This window comes from Chelonia mydas, chromosome 12, assembly GCF_015237465.2.
Source record: "Chelonia mydas isolate rCheMyd1 chromosome 12, rCheMyd1.pri.v2, whole genome shotgun sequence".
NCBI classification, from domain to species: domain Eukaryota; kingdom Metazoa; phylum Chordata; order Testudines; family Cheloniidae; genus Chelonia; species Chelonia mydas.
This window is the reverse complement of record NC_051252.2, coordinates 36,279,437-36,300,887: the sequence shown is the minus strand read 5'-3', so window position 1 is coordinate 36,300,887 and position 21,451 is coordinate 36,279,437. Positions and strand designations below refer to the sequence as shown.

The 21,451-nt window shown below is 49.3% G+C and overlaps 1 protein-coding gene across 1 annotated transcript; it reads right to left on the bottom strand.

Moving 5' to 3' along the window:
* Window positions 1–1,245: 1,245 nt before the first annotated feature.
* On the bottom strand, window positions 1,246–21,172 carry CIBAR2 (CBY1 interacting BAR domain containing 2). Its single transcript, XM_007059285.4, has 9 exons — window positions 21,038–21,172; window positions 14,818–15,052; window positions 13,717–13,785; window positions 13,516–13,617; window positions 10,972–10,977; window positions 7,278–7,382; window positions 6,326–6,439; window positions 5,251–5,352; window positions 1,246–2,200 (listed from the first exon to the last, which is right to left on the bottom strand). Exons 1-9 carry the CDS (start codon window positions 21,055–21,057, stop codon window positions 2,096–2,098), a joined length of 858 nt encoding a protein of 285 aa, XP_007059347.2. The 5' UTR covers window positions 21,058–21,172; the 3' UTR covers window positions 1,246–2,095.
* Window positions 21,173–21,451: the final 279 nt, after the last annotated feature.

Genomic DNA, 21,451 nt, shown 5'->3' with positions numbered 1-21,451 from the left:
TCAGGATCCACTTGCCTGGAGGGGCCCATCCAAGCCCCCCACATGGTCCCCCCCACAAACTGGCTGAGATTGGCCAGGCTTCTGCACCAGTCCCAGGCGGCTCTGGAGAGGTAGGCGGGACCCACAGGTGGTGGGAAGCAGAGACTGCACGGAGCCGGAGGTGCACTGTGGTCTAGCCAGGGGGCAAAGAGGAGCTGGTAAGTGGGGCAGAGGGTGGAGAGGAGGTTGGCAGGCAGGCTGAGAGGAGCAAGTGGTGGGCGGGGGGGAGCCAGCAGGCTGGTGGGATCTTGGAGTGCAGGGCAAGCAGAGCAGGCTGGCACCCGTTCTAAGTATGGGCCCGGCTCCATGGCGCCATTGTAAATCTGGTTCTGCTCTGAGCCCAGGTGGCACTGACTCCATCACAAACACTCGCCTGGGCTGCCCGGTGGGTGGTCCACCCAGAGTCAATCCTGTAGGCCAGGGCTTGAAGTGCTGCAAAGACTGTGGCCTTCGACCAGGCAGTGGGGTCCCGATCCACAGTTTGAGAACCCCTGCTCTAAGTCTGACCTCCGGCACAGCGCAGGGCAGAGAACTTCATCCAGCTGCTGTTATCACTGAGCCTAGTCACTTGAGGCTGATGAAAACCTCTATCTCAGAAAGGCATCCAGGCTGGATTTGATGATTCCAAGAGATGGAGAATCCATCCTTTCCCTTCAGAGTTTGTTCCTTATTTCTAACTAGAATTTGTTTGGCTTCCAGCCACTGGTCCTTGTGATGCCTTTCTCTGCTTTCTCATATCTCTCAATCTCCTGTGTCGACTACTAGATTCTCAGTCTGCTGAGGTGGGGGTGGTAGTTGTTGTTGTTAGGATTACAGCAGAAGTTTGGTTTGGGGCAAAGGGAAAAGAGAAAGCATGCATTTAATTAAATGTCAGTATGGCACCTAAGGTGGTGGTGGTGGTGATGGTCTCCGACCAGTTCCTAGTGGACAGAGGTCCCTGTCAGAGAAAACACCCCAACAATCGGCAGTAATTGGCCCCCTAGCTAGCAGTCGCAGGAGAGATGCCACGGACTGACTAGGCCATTGAGATAGGACTCGGCTGGAAGGGTTGAAGAATGTTGGTGGCCACGTGAGAAAAACTTGCAGTGATGCTGCCCAAGCTATAGCTGCTTTGGACCTACCCAGAGGCCTTCATTCTCCAGGGCCAGCAATCTGGTACCTTTCACCCACGCTAAAATAAATGAGGGCACAAATAAAATAACTGTTTATTATGTCACATGGAAATAGCCAACTGCAGCAAAGAGCGAATGACTGACAACTGCATTGTCACTAACTGCATTGCAACTAATGCCCACTGAGCTAACCATAGTTACATGGTTAATTAATCAGTAGGTAAAATTATAGTAGTGGGAAAATGCGATTATACTTCTGACATAGTCAATATCCTACAGTATAACATTGGTATCCTGCATGCTACTGGGATGTGCCCATTGGACAGACTTGTAGACAGAACTCTGTAAAGAAGACGATGTATGTTAGTTGGAAGTGAGCTGTGATTTTTACATGTCTCATTGGTGAGAGATTCAGACCTGCCTTTAAAGTGGCTATTTTGAGTAGGTAGATGAGGGTTTTTGTTTCTTCAGGGATCCCACTCAGTTGTGGGAGACGCACCCCTCAGAGGATAGCTGTTTCTGGGAGTTGGGTACAAGTTTGCTTTCCCAGACTTCAGCCAGCGGGTTTTGTTTGTTCATATGGAACTCACTCACTCAGTGCATGATGTACGAGCACAATGGTGTGTAACCTGAGGTCCATTGCTGGTTTGTAATAACACAGAGTAATGCCAACAGACAGTCCACCCCACATGCTATCCCAGAGGATGTTCAACTTGCAAATAAACCTTTTGGTTCCCCTCTAGTACTAAGAATCAGTCTCCAAATTAGAGCCTCCGCAGTGCTTGGGAACAATGCATTTACAGAGGCTCCAAATTGCTTAAGAGCCTCATTGAGAGTTCCTTGCCTTCGCGGAAAATCTAAGGTTCAATAAGGGAATGTACAGTGGAATTAAGAATAAATACATCCAGCTCTCATGAGCGTGGCTGGTTAGTCCTGCTGTCCAATTACCGCCTAATCTGTGCATATTCTGGATTGCTGAAATCCTGCAACACGTTCTCTTCGGAGTCCTCTTCACTGTCTTCCTGCCTCTGTAGAGTGCTCCGAACGCTCTAGAAATGAAGATGTAGAAAGCCATTATGCAGCGTACCATTCTGATCTCCTCTCTTCTGCTATAGGTTTCCTTTAGTGAGGTTACTCCAGAATTGCACCAGCGAGCCTGAAATCTGGCTTTCAGGCTACCAGTAAGAGGGGACCCAAGCCAAAACCCCAGATCTAAAACACCCCTCAGACTGTGGGGAAACTTAGATCTGAATCTGAACTTTGATACTTGGGCCTACAATGCTATCTTTACTTAGTTACATGATCCAGCCGCTATCTAACTCTGTGCTGCACAGACTTCTAGCCAGGCTGTAGGCCCTGGTAAACAATAGCAAGCCATGCTGGAACTTGAGCTGTGTAGGAATCTGTTTGTTTCTTAATAAATATCTCCCGTTCAAGAAAAACTGTGATTCCATATATCATGACCAGGCCCATCTCTGATCATAGCTAGAGCTGTGTCAAATGGGCTAGGGTGAACTTGAACAAGTTTGGGGTTTAGCTAGATAAAAGAACCCCCAAATGTATCCACAGCTCAGTGACCCCTGTGAAGTTCTTAGTTGCTCATGCATTAGCTACAAAATAATATTTTCTCATATGTATATGTTAAATATTTGTTTAAATTTCCTGGACCTTTTTCACTGTGACACGCTTCCTTGATCATCATATGCCAAGATGCTTGTCTTGGTGCTTTTTAATAGCAGATGTTATATATTTTGGTAAACAAGGTAGGAGCTGTTTAATATCCTTCCTCCTTATCTGTAACTTTCAAAATCAGTTCTAAAAGGAGCTTAACTTATGCCAGTTCCCCAAATACTGTTAAGCTGGGCTCCTTGAGCCAAATACTACATAACTGGGTACATTGTTGTTGTTAACCACATTTACTGCGGTAGTGCCTAAGGACCAAACAAGAACGGGCCCCGTTTTGCTAGGTGCTACACAAACACCAAACAGGAGAAGTTCTCTGCCAGAAGAGCTGACAATCTAGAGAGACAAAACAGACGCAGGTTGGGGGAAGGGGTAGAACACACAAGTAGAGTGAGCAGTGTGATGACAAATGTCACATTAATGCCACGATTATTTTTTGGAGGCAGGGAGAAGTAGCAAAGAAGGGCTACTAGGATGATCAGAGGAATGGGGAACCTGCTGTGCCAAAGTTCCTCATCTGCCTTGGTGGGTCCTGCGCTTATTGGCGAATTTGCTCGCCTCAGAGGTTCACAGCAGCCCTCAGTTTGGCCACTTTCGTGGCTCAAATCTGCCATTCACTCAGTTAGCCTCATCGCGGGCCAGCATGGGGAAAAGGAAGAAGAACAATCCCCGCAGTCTCTGCTGATCCACCTAGTGGATCAGGGAACAGGCCAGAGACCTTCCCCTCTGGTGGAATCCACAGTCCAGGTCAACTCCTCCGGTATCAAGTACGGAGTTGGAGGGATGGGGAAACCCAGGCCCGCCCTCTACTCTGGGTTCCAGCCCAGGGCCCTGTGGATTGCAGCTGTTTACAGTGGCTCCTGTAAAAGCTGCATGACAGCTACAACTCCCTGGGCTAATTCCCCATGGCCTCCTCCCAATACCTTCTTTATTCTCACCACAGGGCCTTCCTCCCGATGTCTGATAATGCTTGTACTTCTCAGTCTTCCAGTAGTACGCCTTCTCACTCTCAGCTTCTTGCGCCTCTTGCTCCCAGCTCCTCGCACGCACACCACAAACTGAAGTGAGCTCCTTTTTAAACCCAGGTGCCCTGATTAGCCTGCCTGTCTTAATTGATTCTAGCAGTTTCTTGATTGGCTGCAGGTGTTCTAATCAGCCTGTCTGCCTTAATTGTTTCCAGAAAGTTCCTGATTTTTCTGGAACCTTCCCTGTTACCTTACACAGGGAAAAGGGACCTACTTAACCTGGGGCTAATATATCTGCCTTCAGTCACTTTCCTGTGGCCATCTGGCCTGATCCTGTCACACTGCCTTATGGGAGGAGACTTAAAGAGCTTGGCTTGTTTAGCCTAATAAAAGAAAAGCTGAGGGGAGATCTGATTGCTGTCTACAAATACATCAGAGGGAGAAACACCGGGGAGGAAGAGGAGTTGTTTAAGTTAACGGCCAATGTTGGCACAAGAACAAATGGATATAAATGGGCTATCAATAAATGTAGGCTTGAAATTAGACAAAGGTTTCTAAGCATCAGGGGAATGAAGTTCTGGAACAACCTTCCAAAGAGGTAATAAGGGCAAAAAAACTAACCTGTTTTAAGACTGAGCTTGATAAGTTTATGATGCAATTGCCTACAATGGCATATGGCCCATCCGTGACTGCTATCCTCAAATATTTCCAACAGCTGGAGATGGGACACTAGACGGGGAGGGCTCTGAGTAACTACAGAGAATTCTTTCGTAGGTGTCTGGCTGGCGGGTCTTGCTCACATGTTCAAGGTCTCACAGATTGCCATAATTGGGAAGGAATCTTCCCTTAGGTCAGATTGGCAGACATCCTGGGTTTTGTGCCTTCCTCTGCAGCTTGGGGCAGGGGTCACTTGCAGGTTTGAACTAGAGGAAATGGTGGATTCTCTGTAACTCTGTCTTTAAATCCATATTTGAGGACTTCAGTAACGCAGCCAGAGGTTAGGGGCCTACCATAGAAGTGCGGGGGGTGGGGGAGTGTTAGGTTCTGTGGCCTGCGATGCGCAGGAGGTCAGACTAGATGGTCATGATGGTTCCTTCTGGTGTCTGAGCTAGGAGGGGCTCAGCTAAATGGAAAGAAAAGGGAAGGGATAGGGTACATGGAAAAGAAGGCGATGGGGGCCAGGGAAGGGGGAAAGAGGGAAGAGACTGAGCGGGAGACAATTAGAGAAAACAGCCAATCAGCAATGTTAGCCTGGGAGTACATGGGTGGCACTCCATGAGCTCAGCTTTGGAAGTGGTGACAGCCAATCTCCTCCTTAGGGGTCACTTTTCCACCGGAGTGGTTTGAATTTACTTTCTTTGAGCACTGGGGGGACGGCCTTGGGCTCGGGCTCTAATCCAAGGCCAAAAGGTTAATAGGGGACACCCGATGCGTCGCTGCGTCTCTCTCACCTGGCTGCTGGCGGACCATGGCAGGGTGGAGGAAGGGTTTGTGGCGCTCACTGGCCTGGCATCATAATTTCCAGAAGCAATCTGGATCTTTGCTCTGAAATCCTAGGAAGGCAACACACCAATGGTGAGGGTCAATGCCAGCCATAGATGAAGACCTGGCGTGCAAGCGGGTGTCTCCCAAGTAATAGTGCAGGGAATAAATGCAAGCAAGCCAAGGGAGCTGTGCAAGCTCGGTTTCTGTGACTTCCCTAGCTGCTGTAGGTATAACTAGCACACAGGGATAAATTGGGGGCAAATGCAAAACAGCTGTGAGAGAGGGTTGGAAAACTCAGCTTGATTTAATGCCACCAGCCCGTGAGAAGGTGTGGGCTCTTCCCTCCATTGGTGGCTGGGGTTGGACCATGACCCTGGCTCCTCCATAGTGGCTTGTGCCCCAGGGGTTGCTAGCAGTGAGGAGTCCTTGCTGCATCTGTGCCTGGTGCCTGCACGAAGGGGAAGGTGCCCTGCGCGCCTGCTTACAGGCTGGACGCAATCTGCCACTAAGCATCCCCTGTGTTAGCCAGAAGTGTGCAAGTGCTTGAAGAACATATACACACAGAGCAGGCATTGTACTGGTTTAATGTGGGGTATATCTTCTTGTAGAGGGATGGACTTGATGAGGCTTTTTTTATCTGAGATGATCCCGTGTGATGGAAAATTACAGGCGCCTCAGAAATACAAATTGCTCATTAAAATCTTATCTCCTTGTGAATAAAACATGCACGTGACTGATGTGCTGTACTCAGACTGGGGCGGGCTGAAGTTACATCTCATCTAGTGAGTGTTGATCCAGTGGCCAAAGCTGTGGGCTGGGACTCAGGATTCCTGGGTTCTCTTCCACAGACTTATCATCCAAGGTCACAAGTCATGCCACTGCCGTGTGCCTCGGTTTCCCCATCTCTATATTGGGGATGAGGTTACCTACTTCTAAGAGGTGTTAGGGATTCATTTACTGTTGGCAACATGTTTTAAGCTCTGCTGATAGACATGGCTGTACAAGTGTTCTAATAGAACGATGTGTTTCGAACCCACGTACCTCCATATCTCTTTCAAAGTCATAATCGTCCAGCTTCTGGAAGGCGCTGGAATAGACCTCAAGAGCCTTGGCATGGAAAACCATCTCGATGGTGACAAAGTCTGAGAAAATCTTCTGCAAGAAAGGAAATGTGGGGGTGGGGTGTAATGTGGGCCACCCCTTTCCTGCTCCGAATTATCGAAACCCCTTGAAAGACGAGTCATGTACTGAAAGCACCAAGTACCCTGCCCTCTTCAACAGCATTGATGGTACTTAAGGGCGCCCCCTTTGGCCAGTTAAGGAGCGGCATCACGGGGCTCTGGAGGCATTTCCATTTGCTCTGCTTTGACCATATGGATGGTGGCTGCAGTAAGAGACTAGAAAGGAAACGGGTGGGGAAATGAGGAGGAATGAACCCCAACTCCAAAGTGTGGTCGCTGTACAGTCAAAACTGCTCCTAAAAGTCTTTATTCCCCAGAGCAAACGGAGCCCTAATCCATCTGAGACCCGGGGGGATATAGGGACTTTTAAGACAAGGGACCATTGTGATCATCTTCTAGTCTGACCTCCTGTAACACAAGCCAGAGAACCTCACCCAGAGATTCCTGCGCCAAAGCCAGCAGTTCTGTCTGACCTAGAGCAAATCTTTCCAAAAGAAATGTCCGGTCTTGATTTAAAGGCTTCAAGGGATGGAGAATTGACCACATTCCTAGCTAATGTGTTCCAATGGTTAAAATTACCGTCAGAGTTTAGGGAAAAAAGTGCCATTTATTTCTAGTCTGAATTTACCTAACTTCAACTTGTAGTCACAAGATCTTGCCTTTGTCTCATTGATAGAAGAGGGCTCTTTGCTCTGTCTGCTCTTAACCTCTTTGAGAAGCTACACAGATTTAGTCTTTCACTGTAGGGCAGGTTTCCCAGACCTTGAATAATTCTTGTAGCTCTTTTCTGAATGCTTCACAGCGAACTTTACCTGGATGTCTTTCAGTTTCTGTTTCTGGAACTCATCGATGGTTTCCTTGAGCTGCTGGGTGGTGCGGCTGGCGTCTGCTGAGACTTTGTGCACGCTTGACTCAGCCTGAGAAAAATCCCAAGGGAAGCAGAGCATCATATGGTGCCTATGCCGTTCCTTCAGACCCAGAAGGGGTTAACTGCATGGGCATCGGGGAGCAAAGGCATCTCAGTGGGAGCAGAGTATAGAATTACAAGACTGGGCCTTTAGAGAGGAAGGATGGTCCTGTGGTTAAGGCTCTAGCCTAGATCCTGGAAACCAGGGTGCACTTCCCTGCTGTGCCACAGACTTCCTGAGACCTTGGGCATGTCCTCTATCTTCTCTCTGCCTCAGTTCCCCATCTGTACAATGGGGACAATAGCACCACCCTACCTCCTAGGGGGTTGTGAGGATGAATACGTTAAAGATTGTGAAGTGCTCAGATATGCTGGTAATGGGGCGCACACAGAGCCCTAAGGTGGGTAGACAGGCCAGAGGCACTGCAGCACAGGGACCAGCAATGAGACCCAGACATGGTTACGGTGCAAGCTCCCCCATCAGTCAAATCCATAAGCCTCCCTGTCCCAGTGTGGAGGTGGTTGGGGGAATGACTGTGCCCTGGTAAACCCTTGTTATAAAGCAGCCCTGGGATTAATGCTTGTGGAGCAATGCTAGGGCTTACAATGAGCCACCTTAGAAAGGAAGCATTTGCCTTACTGCCGTGCAAATGCCTCAGTCCAATATTGTGTTCAAGGGCCAGATCCTGGATCCATCACAGAATCCAAACTCCCCTACGTCTGACATTGGCCTGCTTTGGTTGAGCATGGGGTGCAGAACAGAAAACCTTTTACGTTCCCATTGCAAAGCCAATACCATGATCAGGTAAATGGTTTCTTTTGAAACTCACCCAGTGTCTCTCTCCTGGGGCTGCAGCCACTCTGGGGGTGATGTGATCTCTCTCTGACGTGCTCCCATGCTTAGATCCCTGTTCTGTTTCACCACTTGACGGTGATATACGTGCATGCTTTTTAGCAGGCCTGACATTATCCAGCAGAGGGCAGTAGGGCATGTATGCTTCATGGGGGAACAGACCGTGGCCCAACATGTCGTCTTATGGCTGTAGTTTCATAAGCTTAAAGCCCTGTGAAAACCTTTATGAGAGATCTAGGCCAAATTCATCCCTAGGGAGCTCCACGGAAACTGGCAGAGTGACAGCAGGGATTTACCTAGCCCTTTTCCTTGAGAACCAACTCAGCCTACATGGCATATATGCTCTCTATGTGTCTCCTCCCTGTGATTTTTATCAGCTGGGGGTTTAGCGTGACCATAGGATCTTAGTTTTCTAAGAGTTCATCTGCTCCTACTGCTTATTTCCCATCTTCCTATTATTCCCCTAATTCTCTGTATATGGCTTTGCAATCGTTTCCATCTTCAGATGGGGAATAAACAGAAGGTGCAGATAGCCATGGGGCCTGAATTTTAAAAAGCAGAGACCTGTTTTGCTTGTGCACTGACCACCCCGAGGCACCCGAGTTAACACATTTGCACATGACCAGATAGGTGCCACAGGCCCAATTTGTTCTTGCACATTCATAAGCCCAGCTGCTGAGTAAGCCTTGAATTCTGCTTGTAAGGAGCTGACACCTGGCTTCCTGCATGTATCCTTAGTCAGCGTAAATTAAGCTACAGAAGTACAATGCAGAGAATATTTGCTATTACAGCAGCAGGGTTGGTTCTAGCTATTATGTTTTTTAAAGCTTCTTATGAGGAGCGACTGGGTCCTGAACAGACAATGTCTGTGGAGTCAGCTCCTCCTTTTCCTGTTCCTAGGATAGGTTACCTCTTCCTTTTGAATGCTGAGCTAGTTGCTAAAGCTGGAGACTGAGAGTCAGGACTCCTGGGTTCTCTTCCTGGTCTGTCACTGACTTGCTGTGTGATCTTGGTCAAGTCACTTCCCCCGTCTTTGTGCCTCAGTTTCCCTGGTTTCTGTAAAATGGGGATAATGAGGCTGACTTTGCTGGAAATGGCCCACCTTGATTATCACTACAAAAGGTTCCTTCCCCCTCACACTCCGCCCCTCCTCCCCCGCTCTCCTGCTGGTAATAGCTCACCTTTCCTGATCACTCTTGTTACAGTCTGTATGGTAACACCCATTGTTTCATGTTCTCTGTGTATATAAAATCTCCCCACTGTATTTTCCACTGTATGCATCCGATGAAGTGAGCTGTAGCTCATGAAAGCTTATGCTCAAATAAATTTGTTAGTCTCTAAGGTGCCACAAGTACTCCTTTTCTTTTTCCTTGGTTAGGTACTTTGAGATCTACAGTGGAAAAGCCTTATGTGAGAACTAAGTGTTGTTATAAACTACCCAGTGGTGGTTCCTTTAGGTGAGGGAGGTGGCTGGAGAGTGCAGAATATGAAATCAGAAGGATGTTTCTTGTGGGCATGTTCGGGGGGGTCAGATGCATCCCCATGGTGGCAGACACCCTCAGGGAGCCCTACCACAATTTTCCCTTCCAGTACAAAGGGTTCTATAGCTTGCATGACATTCCTCCTCTCTCTCTAGCTGCAGGAGGGAAGGCGCAAATCCATCAGCACTGAATGTCATTACAGGAAAATGGATGAGACTTATGGCAGGGCTATTTCAGGTACTAAACATGTGGCGTAAAATCTGGACCAGTGGAGCATGGTGCATTAGTGTGTTGATAAGAAAAGCAGCTGGGAGGTGAAATAAAGCCTGCCTTAGTGGGGGTGGAATATCAGGTAGGGAAAAAGCAGAAGGGAAGCTGGCTGGCAGGGTGGGTGTATTTTGATGCTTTGTGGTGCTCAGTCATTCTTTTTTTCTCCTTTGAATACAAAACTGTAGGGTAAGCCTCCACCCAGCCCCGGAAGGCGATGCATCCAAATGTTAACCCTTTACAGTCATGCTGCACACGCTACTGAGTAAACAGGGGCCACTCAGGGCTAGTGTGTCCACTGCGCATTCCCTCTGAGACCTCAGGCCCGGTTCTCCTCTCCCGCTGGTGTCAGTCAGGAGTCACTCCACTGCCGTCAATGGCGCTGGCCTGAACAGCGTACGTGATAAATGAATCCCTACTAGAAGTGCCAGCTGAGATCAGGTGCCATTGTGCTAGGCTCTGCACATGTATGTGGGAAGAGGGGAGGTGGTTGCAATATGGGGGGTGGGGGGGTGGGGAGAGTTTCCATGAAAAATTTTGACTTTTCATTAATAATAATAAAAAAACCCTGAATTTTCAGCCAAAACATTTTTCATTGTTCTGACAAAAAGTCTAAATTTTCTTCACCAGAAATGTGGTGTAACTGAAAACCCAATTTTCCATCAAACAACTAGTTTTCACACAGAACTTTTGACCAGTGAGAGAGAGTCCTTTCTGCAGTGCGCTTACAGCTTAAATTGACAATACAGCCCAGGATGGGAGAAAAAAGCTGGATTCCAGTTCCTGGTGCTATCGGAAAGAATTGGGTCTTGACTGCACCAGCGCCATCCTGTGTTATAAATACCACAGGGAGGGTTTTAAGAATGTCCTGTCCCGCCCTGAGTTGTGTGTCTCTAGCACTCACCTGTGCTTTATCCTGACAATCTTTTACTGTCCATTGCTTGAAATTATATCCTGGGTACAGGACAAATATTATACCCAGGGGAACTTGTGCTTACCTGGGACTGACGGCAGTAGTCAAGGAATAATCCGATGAGAAGGGGAGAGTTTATAGACACACTGATCCTTGTGCTGGTGTCTGTGTGAGCAGCTGAGCCCAGAAGAACTGAACTGAGCAGTTACTGTCAGATGCTTGTGGGCAGGAAGGAATCTTGTCCTCTTACACTGACTGCCCTGATTGCATTTCTGAAAGAGGATTTTCACCCGGGGAAAACATGGCAACTATCCACCCTATAAAACACAGGCCGAGCTTTGACTGTGACTTTGTTGGAGTGCCTTTTAAATCAGACCAGCGGATCAGCCCGGAAGGAACACCACTTATTGCCTAGGGTGACCATATGTCCCGTTTCGGCCAGGACAGTCCCTTTTTTAAGCCCTGTCCTGGCTGTCCCAACATTTCTGGCAATAGTGGACCTTTGTCCCCTTTTTACTCTTGGCAATTGGATCAGTTGGCAAGAGCAAATGGGATAAATGCCCACTTTTGTCAAAAGTGCGGTGCGGGGGAATTTGGGGGGGTGTGAGTGGAGATGCCAGCCCCTTGCGGGGGCGGGGGAGGCAGGGCTCACACAGGGGAGGAGGGGTGACAAGCAGGGTTGCAGCGAACAGCAACAACCTCTAGTGGGGGAGGGGGGCAGGTCAAGTTCCTGCAACCCCAGCTTCTTGCGGGGCGGGGCAGGGTTCCAGTGAACCCAGCCTCACACAGGGGGCAGGCAGGGTTCCAGCGACCCAAGCCTTGTGGAGGGGGGGGCAGGCATGGTTTCAGCGACCCCAGCCTCATGCGGGGGTGGGGGGAGCTTGGACCAGCCACACACGGTGTCCTGTTTTCCCTTTGGGAAATATGGTCACCCTAATATTGCCGCATGGGACGTGATCTCAGTGGAGGGAGGTAACCTGTCGATGCAAACAACCGCTTTGTAGGAGCTCTTGTTTAAAGCACTTACAGAGTTGGTGGAAAAACCAGTAAAAATTATGACTTTTTTTTTTAATTTTTTACTGTTTTTGGTTTTTTTTTCCCCAAAAAATTTCAATGAGTTTTTTTGGGAAACTCACAAACCTCCAGCTACTTCTGTAACAGGTGGAAAACCCACAAAGATTCATGAAAAATGGAGTTGAAAATCTGCCAGGTTTTGCACTGAAATTTGATTCCTCCCCCCCCCCCCCCCATGAAAAATGGCATTGAAATTCAAAAAGTGTCAAGCAACTCTGTGTGTGTGCAAATGAGGAGCACAAACCTGAGTGCTTTTTGCACCTGGCTTCTTGGGGACAGGACCCGAGGGATGCATGAGCCTCTATGCTGCCCAGTGTAGAAAGCTGAGCTGGGGGGCCGTGTGGTCCCCAATCAGCATGGTACTGCTGTGAAATCTACAAGTGAGAGTGACATGCAACCCTTCTGGGGAGAGCCCATGCTAGTTCCCGGATGCAATGTTTTGTTTCCAGAGAAGCTGAGCCACCTTGCTCAGCAGCTGAGTCTACACAAAGATATCCAATTTCTTCTTTCCCCCTTGAGGATCTTTGGGATTTTCAGCTGAGAATTGCCTTCTTTGGAAAAGCTGCGGAAGGGGTTGCTCATTTAAAATATTTTTGCCAGGCAGAGGCAAATCTCTTGAGCTGTCGAGATTATCCCTTTGAAAAGGGGTCCCACCCAGAAAGTCTGAAAGAACAAGAGACAGACCAATTGGGTGAGGTAATATCTTTTATTGCAACAGCTTCTGTCGGGAGCAGGGACAAGTCTTCGAGCTTGCACAGAGCTGTTCTTCAGATCTGGGTTACAAAACTGACCCACCGTGCATTTAGTTTAGACATTCTGGTTATCTTCTCCGGACCTGGGGAAGAGCTCTCTGTAGCTCGGAAGCTTGTTCCTTCCACCAACAGAAGTTGGTCCAACAAAAGGCATTGCCTCACCTGCCTTACCTTTCTCCTGTCCAGGGACCAACAACGGCTACAGCAACACTGCAAACCATATAATAAGGTGCGTTTCCCTGGGTGGGCGGAAGGAGGGATATTTTGGAAAGGAACATTGCCCTATTTCCCATTCACACGCCATTCAGTGAGTGCTGGTGTGGGGAAGTGCTTAGAGTAGTTAGCAACTGAGCCCTCCAAGATCTATGTGCAGAACGTGGGTCTGGGAACGAATTTAGGATGCGTGTGACCAGATTGGCGTCAAAACATAGCACGTGTGAAATCTCCCCTTTCACATTTGCAGCTTGATAAGGAAGTGGTTTGGGAGGAGGTGGACTTGGCGCCTCATCACCTGACCCTCAATCCCTTTGCATGCCTCTCATTTCTCTGAGCTCCAGCTAGTTCCCAGGGAAGCCTGTGGTTAGTTTACAACAGTCTGGGCTTTCCCTTACTGGGGTGGGTGGTTTCCTGACGCAGGTCGGTTTCCAACAGATTCTGTTGGATTCTGTGGAACATTCGGAAGAAACCACAATGAAACCTAAGCCACTGAGCCCTGGCTTCCTACCTCTGCGTTGCTGATCAGGCTGCCTAACCAAGTGCTATCTCTGCACCTCTCGGGGTTTGTAACGTGGCATAAAGGATACGAGGGTGTGTCGGTCTGAGGGTGACTTCTGCCGCAGTCTCTCCAGTTTCTCCAGTTGTTTTATCTCATTGTTTCTGACTTTGTTGAACCTCTTGATCTCTGCCTAGGAGATGAGATAAGTGTGTTTTTGTTTTGTTTTTTTAAGGCTGGCGCGGCCGGCTGGCTACGGGATGTGGCAGGGTCACAGCTATGTGGCGTTTACCTGTGTCTGCTTGAGCTGGACTCCGTACCGTTTCAGTGGCTCCACAACCTTCATTTCCAGTCTCTCCACCTAAAGGGGAAATTCACACAGGCAGTACGGCGGGGATATAATGTACTTGGTACAGACAGGGCTGGCTGAGAGCCTGACAGGGTTGGGACCTCTAGCCACCAAGCAATAGCACTGCAATTGCCCTCTGCTCTATCACCTCAAGGGATCCAGATCATTCAGTCCTTGGTCTGTCGACACCGCCAGTTATAGCAGGGACCTCAAAACAGGAGCTGGGCTGGCAGCCATGAACATGTTTCATGTAGTCCCTGAACATCCATCAGATGGCAACACTAAAATGCTACCCTAACCCTAACCCTGACCTAAGTTGGATTCAAACCAGACACCTGAGAGGTGAAAGGCCCTCTAATCCACTGCCACTTCCTTAACACGAAAGGCACAGCGAGACATGGAAGAGGGTGTAAGGGGAGGGGGTGAATCTTCCCCAAATAGTAACCAAAGAATGGCCCATAATCCCCTCAGAAGCAGAAATTGGGTGATTATGCAGAGCTTGTCATCTTGGATAAGGGATAGATTCACCCCTAAAATTCTTCCTTCTTAGCTTGGTTCCTCCCTTCCAGGCTGGAAAGGAGCAGGAAGGCTGCACAGATCAATACCCTCAGCCCCTGAACAGGGAAAGCAGCAATGAGCCCAGCCATCCTAGGACAGGACACTAGTTGCTAGTGTAACACTGACAGACCCCGGTCGTCAGCAGGCAGGATCGAACCTGGGACCTCTGGAGCTTAGTGCATGAGCCTCTACTGCATGAGCTAAAAGCCACATGGCCCTTAGCTAAGGCTGTAGAGCAGACTCATTAATCTCTAAGTGGCCTCGGTGCCACTAGATGGGACAGAACACCACACCCAGAAGGTGTGTGGGTTACACTAGCACAGTATATCGACAGACAATGAAATATTTAGTGTTTCCTGTATTGCTCACATACAGGTCCATTGCTCCCTCAACGTGAACTCCCATGACTATGGTCAGATTATGCCTCCCTAGCTGTGATCACAATCCTGGCATAGTCAGTGTTGCAGGGTGTGGGCAGCTCCTTACCTCTGCCTGCCTGTAGTCCTGCACTTTGGCCAGCTCCTCAGCAAAGTTCTTCATGGTGCTTCGCAGCTCAGCGTTCTCGGAGTTCGCATAGTCGATGAGCTGCTTCACCAGGAGATCTGACTTGTCCCGCAGCTTGGCTGTCTTCCTGGCGTAGGAGGCCATCAGCGCGCAGAACTGGCCGAAATATTTCTCTGCGTTGGCCACTGTGTTCTCCATGATCCTCACTTGGCTATCTCTGGGTAGGGGAGAAAAGAGCTGCATGTTGGGTTAGTTCACCATTAGTGCTGGTATGTCCCAGCTTTAGAAACTTGAGCCCAGAGTTTTGCAGGATTTCTCTCGTGTGTGCATCAGAACCACACCTTTGTATGTATGGAATGGGGCATTTGCATGCATAGATTGGAGTGCTCAGTGTGTACACACACACACACACACACACACAAAACTTTGGGTCTCAGGTGTCTATTGTTGCTCAACCACAAAAGGAACAACCCAAGTCAGAAATTCAGTAAATCAGGCTGAATGGTTTGTTACCCAAGAGTCTACTGTGACAAGTGTAAACTTTAAATGTTGGGCCACTTGTCTAGACTGCCTTTGAAACAGCTGGAGCAGTTTCCCAGTAGGAGGTCACATCCGGGCCCTGTGTTTACGCTGAGTGATAAGACATTGTCAGATGCTGCTGTTCGGAATGTCTTGAGCTTGCAACTAGACCCAAAAACTGTCCCAAACATTTTACAAGCATCAGTTGCAAGAGTTGGTTGTAATGTGTAGGAGCAAGATTTGGGGTTTTTGTGCGACAGTACTGTTTAAGTCCATAATGGTTCCCAATGAGTCAATTCATCCTGTCGCCTTATCTTCATCCCACAGTGCCTTCTCTTACTTTCAAAATGATCTCCCCATGACAGTGCTGGGCCTTATGGGATAGGCGATTGAGGGGTTCCAGCACAGGGGCAAGCTTGGCTTTAAGGGATTCCATAATGGAATATGTCACAGTTCCAGGGCTAGCTGCACCCGTCTCCTCTCTGGTCTCTGTCTACACTGCAATAAAAGACCCGCGGCATGGTAGTGGCTGGCCTGGGTCAGCTGACTCAGGCTCCTGGGGCTCTGGCTGCGGGGCTATAAAACTGCTATGTAGACACTGGAGCCCACGGTCTGAGCGCCTATGAAGGGAGAGGGACTCGGAGCCCAGACATCTACACTGCTGTTTGTAGTCCTGCAGCCCGAGCCCCACAAGCCTGAATCCGCTGGGCTGGGCTCTGAGACGTGGTGCCATAGGTTTATCGCTGTGTAGACGTACCATCTGAGTGCCCCCCCCCCCCGCAGGTGTCAGGCTTCATGCCTTTCTCTCTCCTGGGGTGGAATCGCGTGATTATCCTGCTCTGAGACCGAGACCTGGGCTACAGCACCCTGTGGATCACTCGTGGTTACTCAGCAGGTCCAGCTGCGTATGGCAGCTGCAGTTCTTCCCTTTGGGCGTCTACAAGCAGAGGTCCATAGTGACCAAACAGCCTCCGTAAACCGAAGTATAAATGGTTAATCTTAAGAGCAGGAATAAAGCAAAGCATAAGAGGAAAAGGGTCTGTGTACGCCCGGCCAACCTCTGAGCGGAGCCCAGGATGGCCTAGCTCTTCAGGCAACCTGGTGTGTGTCTGTGGGTGTTCCCCTGAACAGCCCCCTGACAAGTGCCCCCTCCCTCAGGAGAATGACTTGTATCCCTGGGGTTTTGGTTCTCCTTGGTGGACAGAAGTAGGACAACAAAGCCAAGGCTCTTGCATTCTCTCTGGCGTGTCAGCCGCTGGGTGGCTATCTGAAGCCACTGTATCTTTCCTGCCTATGTGCAGTCAGCCTCTTAAATGCACCCCAGGTTTTCATACAGTAGCACACCCTAATCACAGTCAAACAAATACATAGGAGTCATACATTATTACAGAGCAGCCCATTGTCCATCACAGCACTGTCAAAAGTGATGTGGATTGGCTAAACCCAGACCCCATGCTAGGAGTTTTGCCGGCAAGGGTGGAAAATGTTTTCAGTGCTCCATTTTCCCCTCCGCCCATGAGTGGGAATCACCCACCCCCAAAACAAGCAACCTGCCCACCCCAGTGGCCAATCAGCGGAGGAGGACAAAAGAGTCTGAGAGGCACAGCATTATGGCAAACCCCATGGAAGTTGGCATCCGAGGCAACTGCCCGTTTGCCCGCCCTGAAATGCAGCCCTGACTAAAGTATTGCAAGGTTTGGGAAGTGCCATTTCATGGCACAGTTTCCTCATTTGGGGATAGCTTTCACCCAGGTCTCCCTGTTTGCTGGTACAGTTTGTACCCACCTAAAAACATGGGGGTGCCAATTTTGCACCTGCAAATATATTCTGGGTGCACATCTTAGCACTAGGATGACATGCTAGCAGGATAGGTAGCCTCTCTAGTGCTGGTACTTGCGTCTGCAGTTTATTTGAGATACAAAAATGCACCCATGAAAGGGAGGCTGGGTGGCTAACGAATGGCCTCTTGGTGTAGCCTGGCTTCTAGGGTCTGATATTTGGCGTTGGGTGGCTGCCTGTTGGTGCAGCTGAGCCCCACACTGGGCTGCTGGCTGGGCTCATCTGTATGTGATCTGCATAGTACAACAGTTGAGACTTGAACCTAGACCCTCCCGGTCAATAGACAGCAAGTGTTCCAGGCTAGCTAAAAACAAGCCTTCCCTTGAGCTATTGGGAGCGGTGCTAAACTCAGCTCCGCTCACAGGCGTTCTTGACACATCTCCCAGCTGCACTGCCCGGTACGGTACTGGTGGGCTTAAGCCGATTATTGAATGCTCCTTTCATAAACTTCAAATCCGCGTCACTTCATCCCCTCTAGAAACCCAAATCCCCCAGCTATCAGTGTAAGACCTTCCTAAATTCTTTTAAGAGCAGTATTAATGGAAAGATACAGCTGCAGTCTGCCTACGTGTCTAGTTCCCCAGCAGCTCTGCCAAGAGTGCTGCAGCTGTGCACCATCTAATAAAGCCTGTTGGTCTCCATCATGCAAGCTTGACTCATTGCCACAAAAGACATGGGGGGGCCTTACATTTTTCAAGGCTCAGAACTGTAGTAAACTGCCTTCCCCTGACCTCATGTTGAAAATAAATCATTGGCAAACAGTGCTGGCTCTCTAGAGCATTTGCTGCTTTAGGCAATGTGGGACTATGGCCACCCCTCCCAGGCTTGCTGCAATGAATAAACTCACTAAACATGTTACGGCCCCTAGGCCTTTCTGTCTCTTCTGTGTGGTGTAGCCAGTCATGTCTTTCAGCGTGATTTTACTGCTCTCAGTTCTGGGCTCCTCCTTACAGGAATAGAGTGACAAACTGGAGAGAGTTCAAAGACAGGGCCAGTGAAATGAGCAGGGGCTAGAGGGACTGACTTAAGAGGAAAGATGGAAAGAGCTTCAAGGTGCATAGTTTGGTTGAGAAGGAGAGATGTAATAGCCTACAAAAGGAGCAGAATTATTTAGTGTAAATACATCGAGGCCCTCAAAATCCAAAGGGACGGGGGTCCCTATAAAAACCTAAAGATGGTGGAATCAAGTTGGAGAAATGTAGGCTGAATATCTGGAAATATTTCCTGATAGTGAGATGTTCTCCCAAGCTGCAGTGGTCCACCGGGGAACTGGTGGGAAGCCCAAACAGGACTGGATGGAATACTAGATATGTTGTGGGGAATACCCTGAATTGGTAGGAGGGACCTAGCCCTCCTCGACCCTTTTCTCTCTAACTTCTGCCTTGCTCTCCTTCCATGATAACACCTTGCTCATCTACGCTTCCCATGTGGGCTACGCCATAAGACATACCTCCATGGTTCTCCAGTGTTTGCATTCCACAAACCACAGTGTGAGAGAGAGATCCATCCACTCTGTCCCCATCTGCTACTCCCCACTAGAGCAGGTTGAAAAATGCCAATGAATTTTGTGGAGAGTTGGAAACATTTTCTTGGTCTTTTTTTCCCCCTAAATTTCCCCTTAAAGAGTTTCAGGCTTTTCAATAAAACTGAAAGCCAATTTTAGTGAGAGGGTTTTAAATGGCTTTTGGACAAAAGTTTCATTTTTTTTTTCCAAAAACCTGAAAAGTTTTCCTGAAAAGTTTTCAGTTCCGATTGTTTGTCCAGAACTGGAATATTTTGACCAACATGAAGAGTCTTGTGGAAAAATTTTGTTTCCATTTCTCATCCAAAACGCGTTGTGACAACCAAGATGTGGATGAGCGCTAGTTTGCGCATTTAGTTCTGCAGAGAGCTGCTTGGGTGGCAAGCGATGGGCTGTGGCCTGGGCGCTGCTGCCTGACGTGACTCAAGCCTTGGAAACATGCTCCTTTGCGCTCATGTGTGCTAGGAAAAAGGAACAGGTCCCTAATAGATAGGGTGACCAGATGTCCCGTTTCTGGGGACTTTTTCTTATATAGGCGCCTATTACTCCCCCACCTCCTGTTCTGTTTTTTCACAGTTGCTATCTGGTCACCCTACTAATAATGAAACCCTAACTGGGTGTGGCCTTCATCAGAAGCCATCCAAGCTACTACTGAGAGCTGTGTGCTTTTGGGGACACAGTGATAGGGCACTTGGCAGCCTGGTCTGATTTCTCCCTGGACCACATGGGGCACATACCTCTGCCAGGTCTGGTAGCAGCGTCGTGGTGGGAAGGAAGAAGGAGGCTTTCTGCCAGATCCTCTCACCTTGGCAGTAGTGCTGGAAGGGGAAGGAAGTTACAGCCAGACTCCTGCCTCCAGCAGCCTGGGTATCTCTAGGGACCCAGTGTTTTCTGTTCTCTTGCTTGAGGCCCTGCTTATAGGCTGGATCTTGGCTTTAGTTCTGCTGTCAAACATCTGGCTCCAATACAGTTCAGTGTATGTTTGTTATCATAGTCTAACAGCTCCAGCAGATGCAAAGTTTCCAGAAGTTGCTGCTGCTTTACACGGTTCTTAAACATAGGATACATATACAGGATGTTTCTCTTGCACCGCTTCTCCTTAGGGTTGCTATCTGCAGCCGTAGGGGAGAGCCCTTCGCCAAAGCTGCGTCTCCATTGCCCCCCATGAGCTTGATGCAAATGCTTAGGGCCGCATTTTCAGATGTCCGGCTTCCCTCGTTAGCCCACACTCACTTGTTCATGGAGAGCCAAACAATGCTCATTGAAGGAGCATAGGTCTCGTTTACCCTTTGTATGCGTGAGTGACAGTGAAAATTGTGGGTTGCGGGGGTGAGCATGCAAAGTGGTGAGTTGTGCAGAGACATGCTCAGGCCCTTGGCCCTTAGGTCGGCTCAGGGACACCAGAACACAAGCAAAATTTCCAGTTACAAGTCTATTGACTACTTCACGGCTACGGGCCACTCCTGAGCCTTGTAGATTGCTCACGTTTATTTCCCAGGGTTCCCCAAAAGTCTTAGATAGCCGCTGTGCTAAAATATCCCCATGCTCCAGGTCCTTGACATGCAAACCTCCCCTCACCTTCTACTGTGCTCTGTGCATAAGGATCTGTGTGCACTGCATCGGGGGTGACTGCAGCTTGAATGGATGGACCCGAGCTAGCATTCATCTAGCTAGCTTGGATACCAGAGCAATGAAGCTGTGGCCAGCACAGGCTCCACTGTGGGCTGGCTGCACGAGTAATTACCCTTGGTTCCAGAGTGGGCTTATCCAGCCTGCACTGAAGCCCAGACTGCTGCAGCTTTGCAGGTACCAGAGCTAGCGAGACTGATGCTAGCTTGGTATGCAGTCTACATGAGCATAGTCACCCCAAGTGATTGCAGTGCAGGCTTTCCCTGTGAGAACGCCTCAGGCTGCAGTGAAATTAATGAGCATCTCCCACTATGTTCCTTTAAATCTCCAGGCTCCTCCTTCCCATTGTTGGGGTGTACAGCAAAATCTTGGAGGGGACCTTGATCCGTTTCAGAAACGTGGATGAACTGAGCCTCTGCAAAGCTAGGTCAGTATCATTGCACCTATTTTACAGAGGGGAAAGCGGAGGTCAAGTTAAGCGGCTTGCATCAGGTGGGACGAGAACCAAGGTCTCTTCACTCCCAGCCTGCTGCTCTGTCCACCCAGACAAGCTGTCCTCACTCACTGTAATGCCCCTGTGTATCTGAGGGGAGCTTCCCTCCGCTCACTGCAAGCTTCTTCCCTGGCAGGCTCCATGGCAGGAGGACAAAGGGAAAGGACACCCCCAAGCAGCTGGACCCCGGCCCACCTTACCTGGAAAGGACGATGTTCATGGCTGCAGGAATGGGTCAGCCTTTCTATCACAGAGCAATAACCCTAGCTCTGGCTGCAGAGGGACCCACCAAAAGCACAGCTGCTCCTGACCCGGCTCAGGTGGCGCGCCCAGCCCGGTTGGTATGGCAACGCTACCAACAGAGAGCCGGGGATGTGGGTGGAGCCATGGCTCTGGTTTCCAGGGGTAACTGGGCCTGTTCTATATCCCTGCCCAGCCTACCCCTGCTTCTTCTTCAGATCTGTCCATATTAACGGGTGGATCTCCCCCACCTGCTTCCAAGAACAGCTTTGCCCCTCCCCTAGCATCCAGGTGCCGTCCTGCCTCAGCAGGCGAGATGCCAACCGGCAGAAGGTGGCCCCGGGAAGCAGGACAGCAGGCAGCTCAGCAGGGGG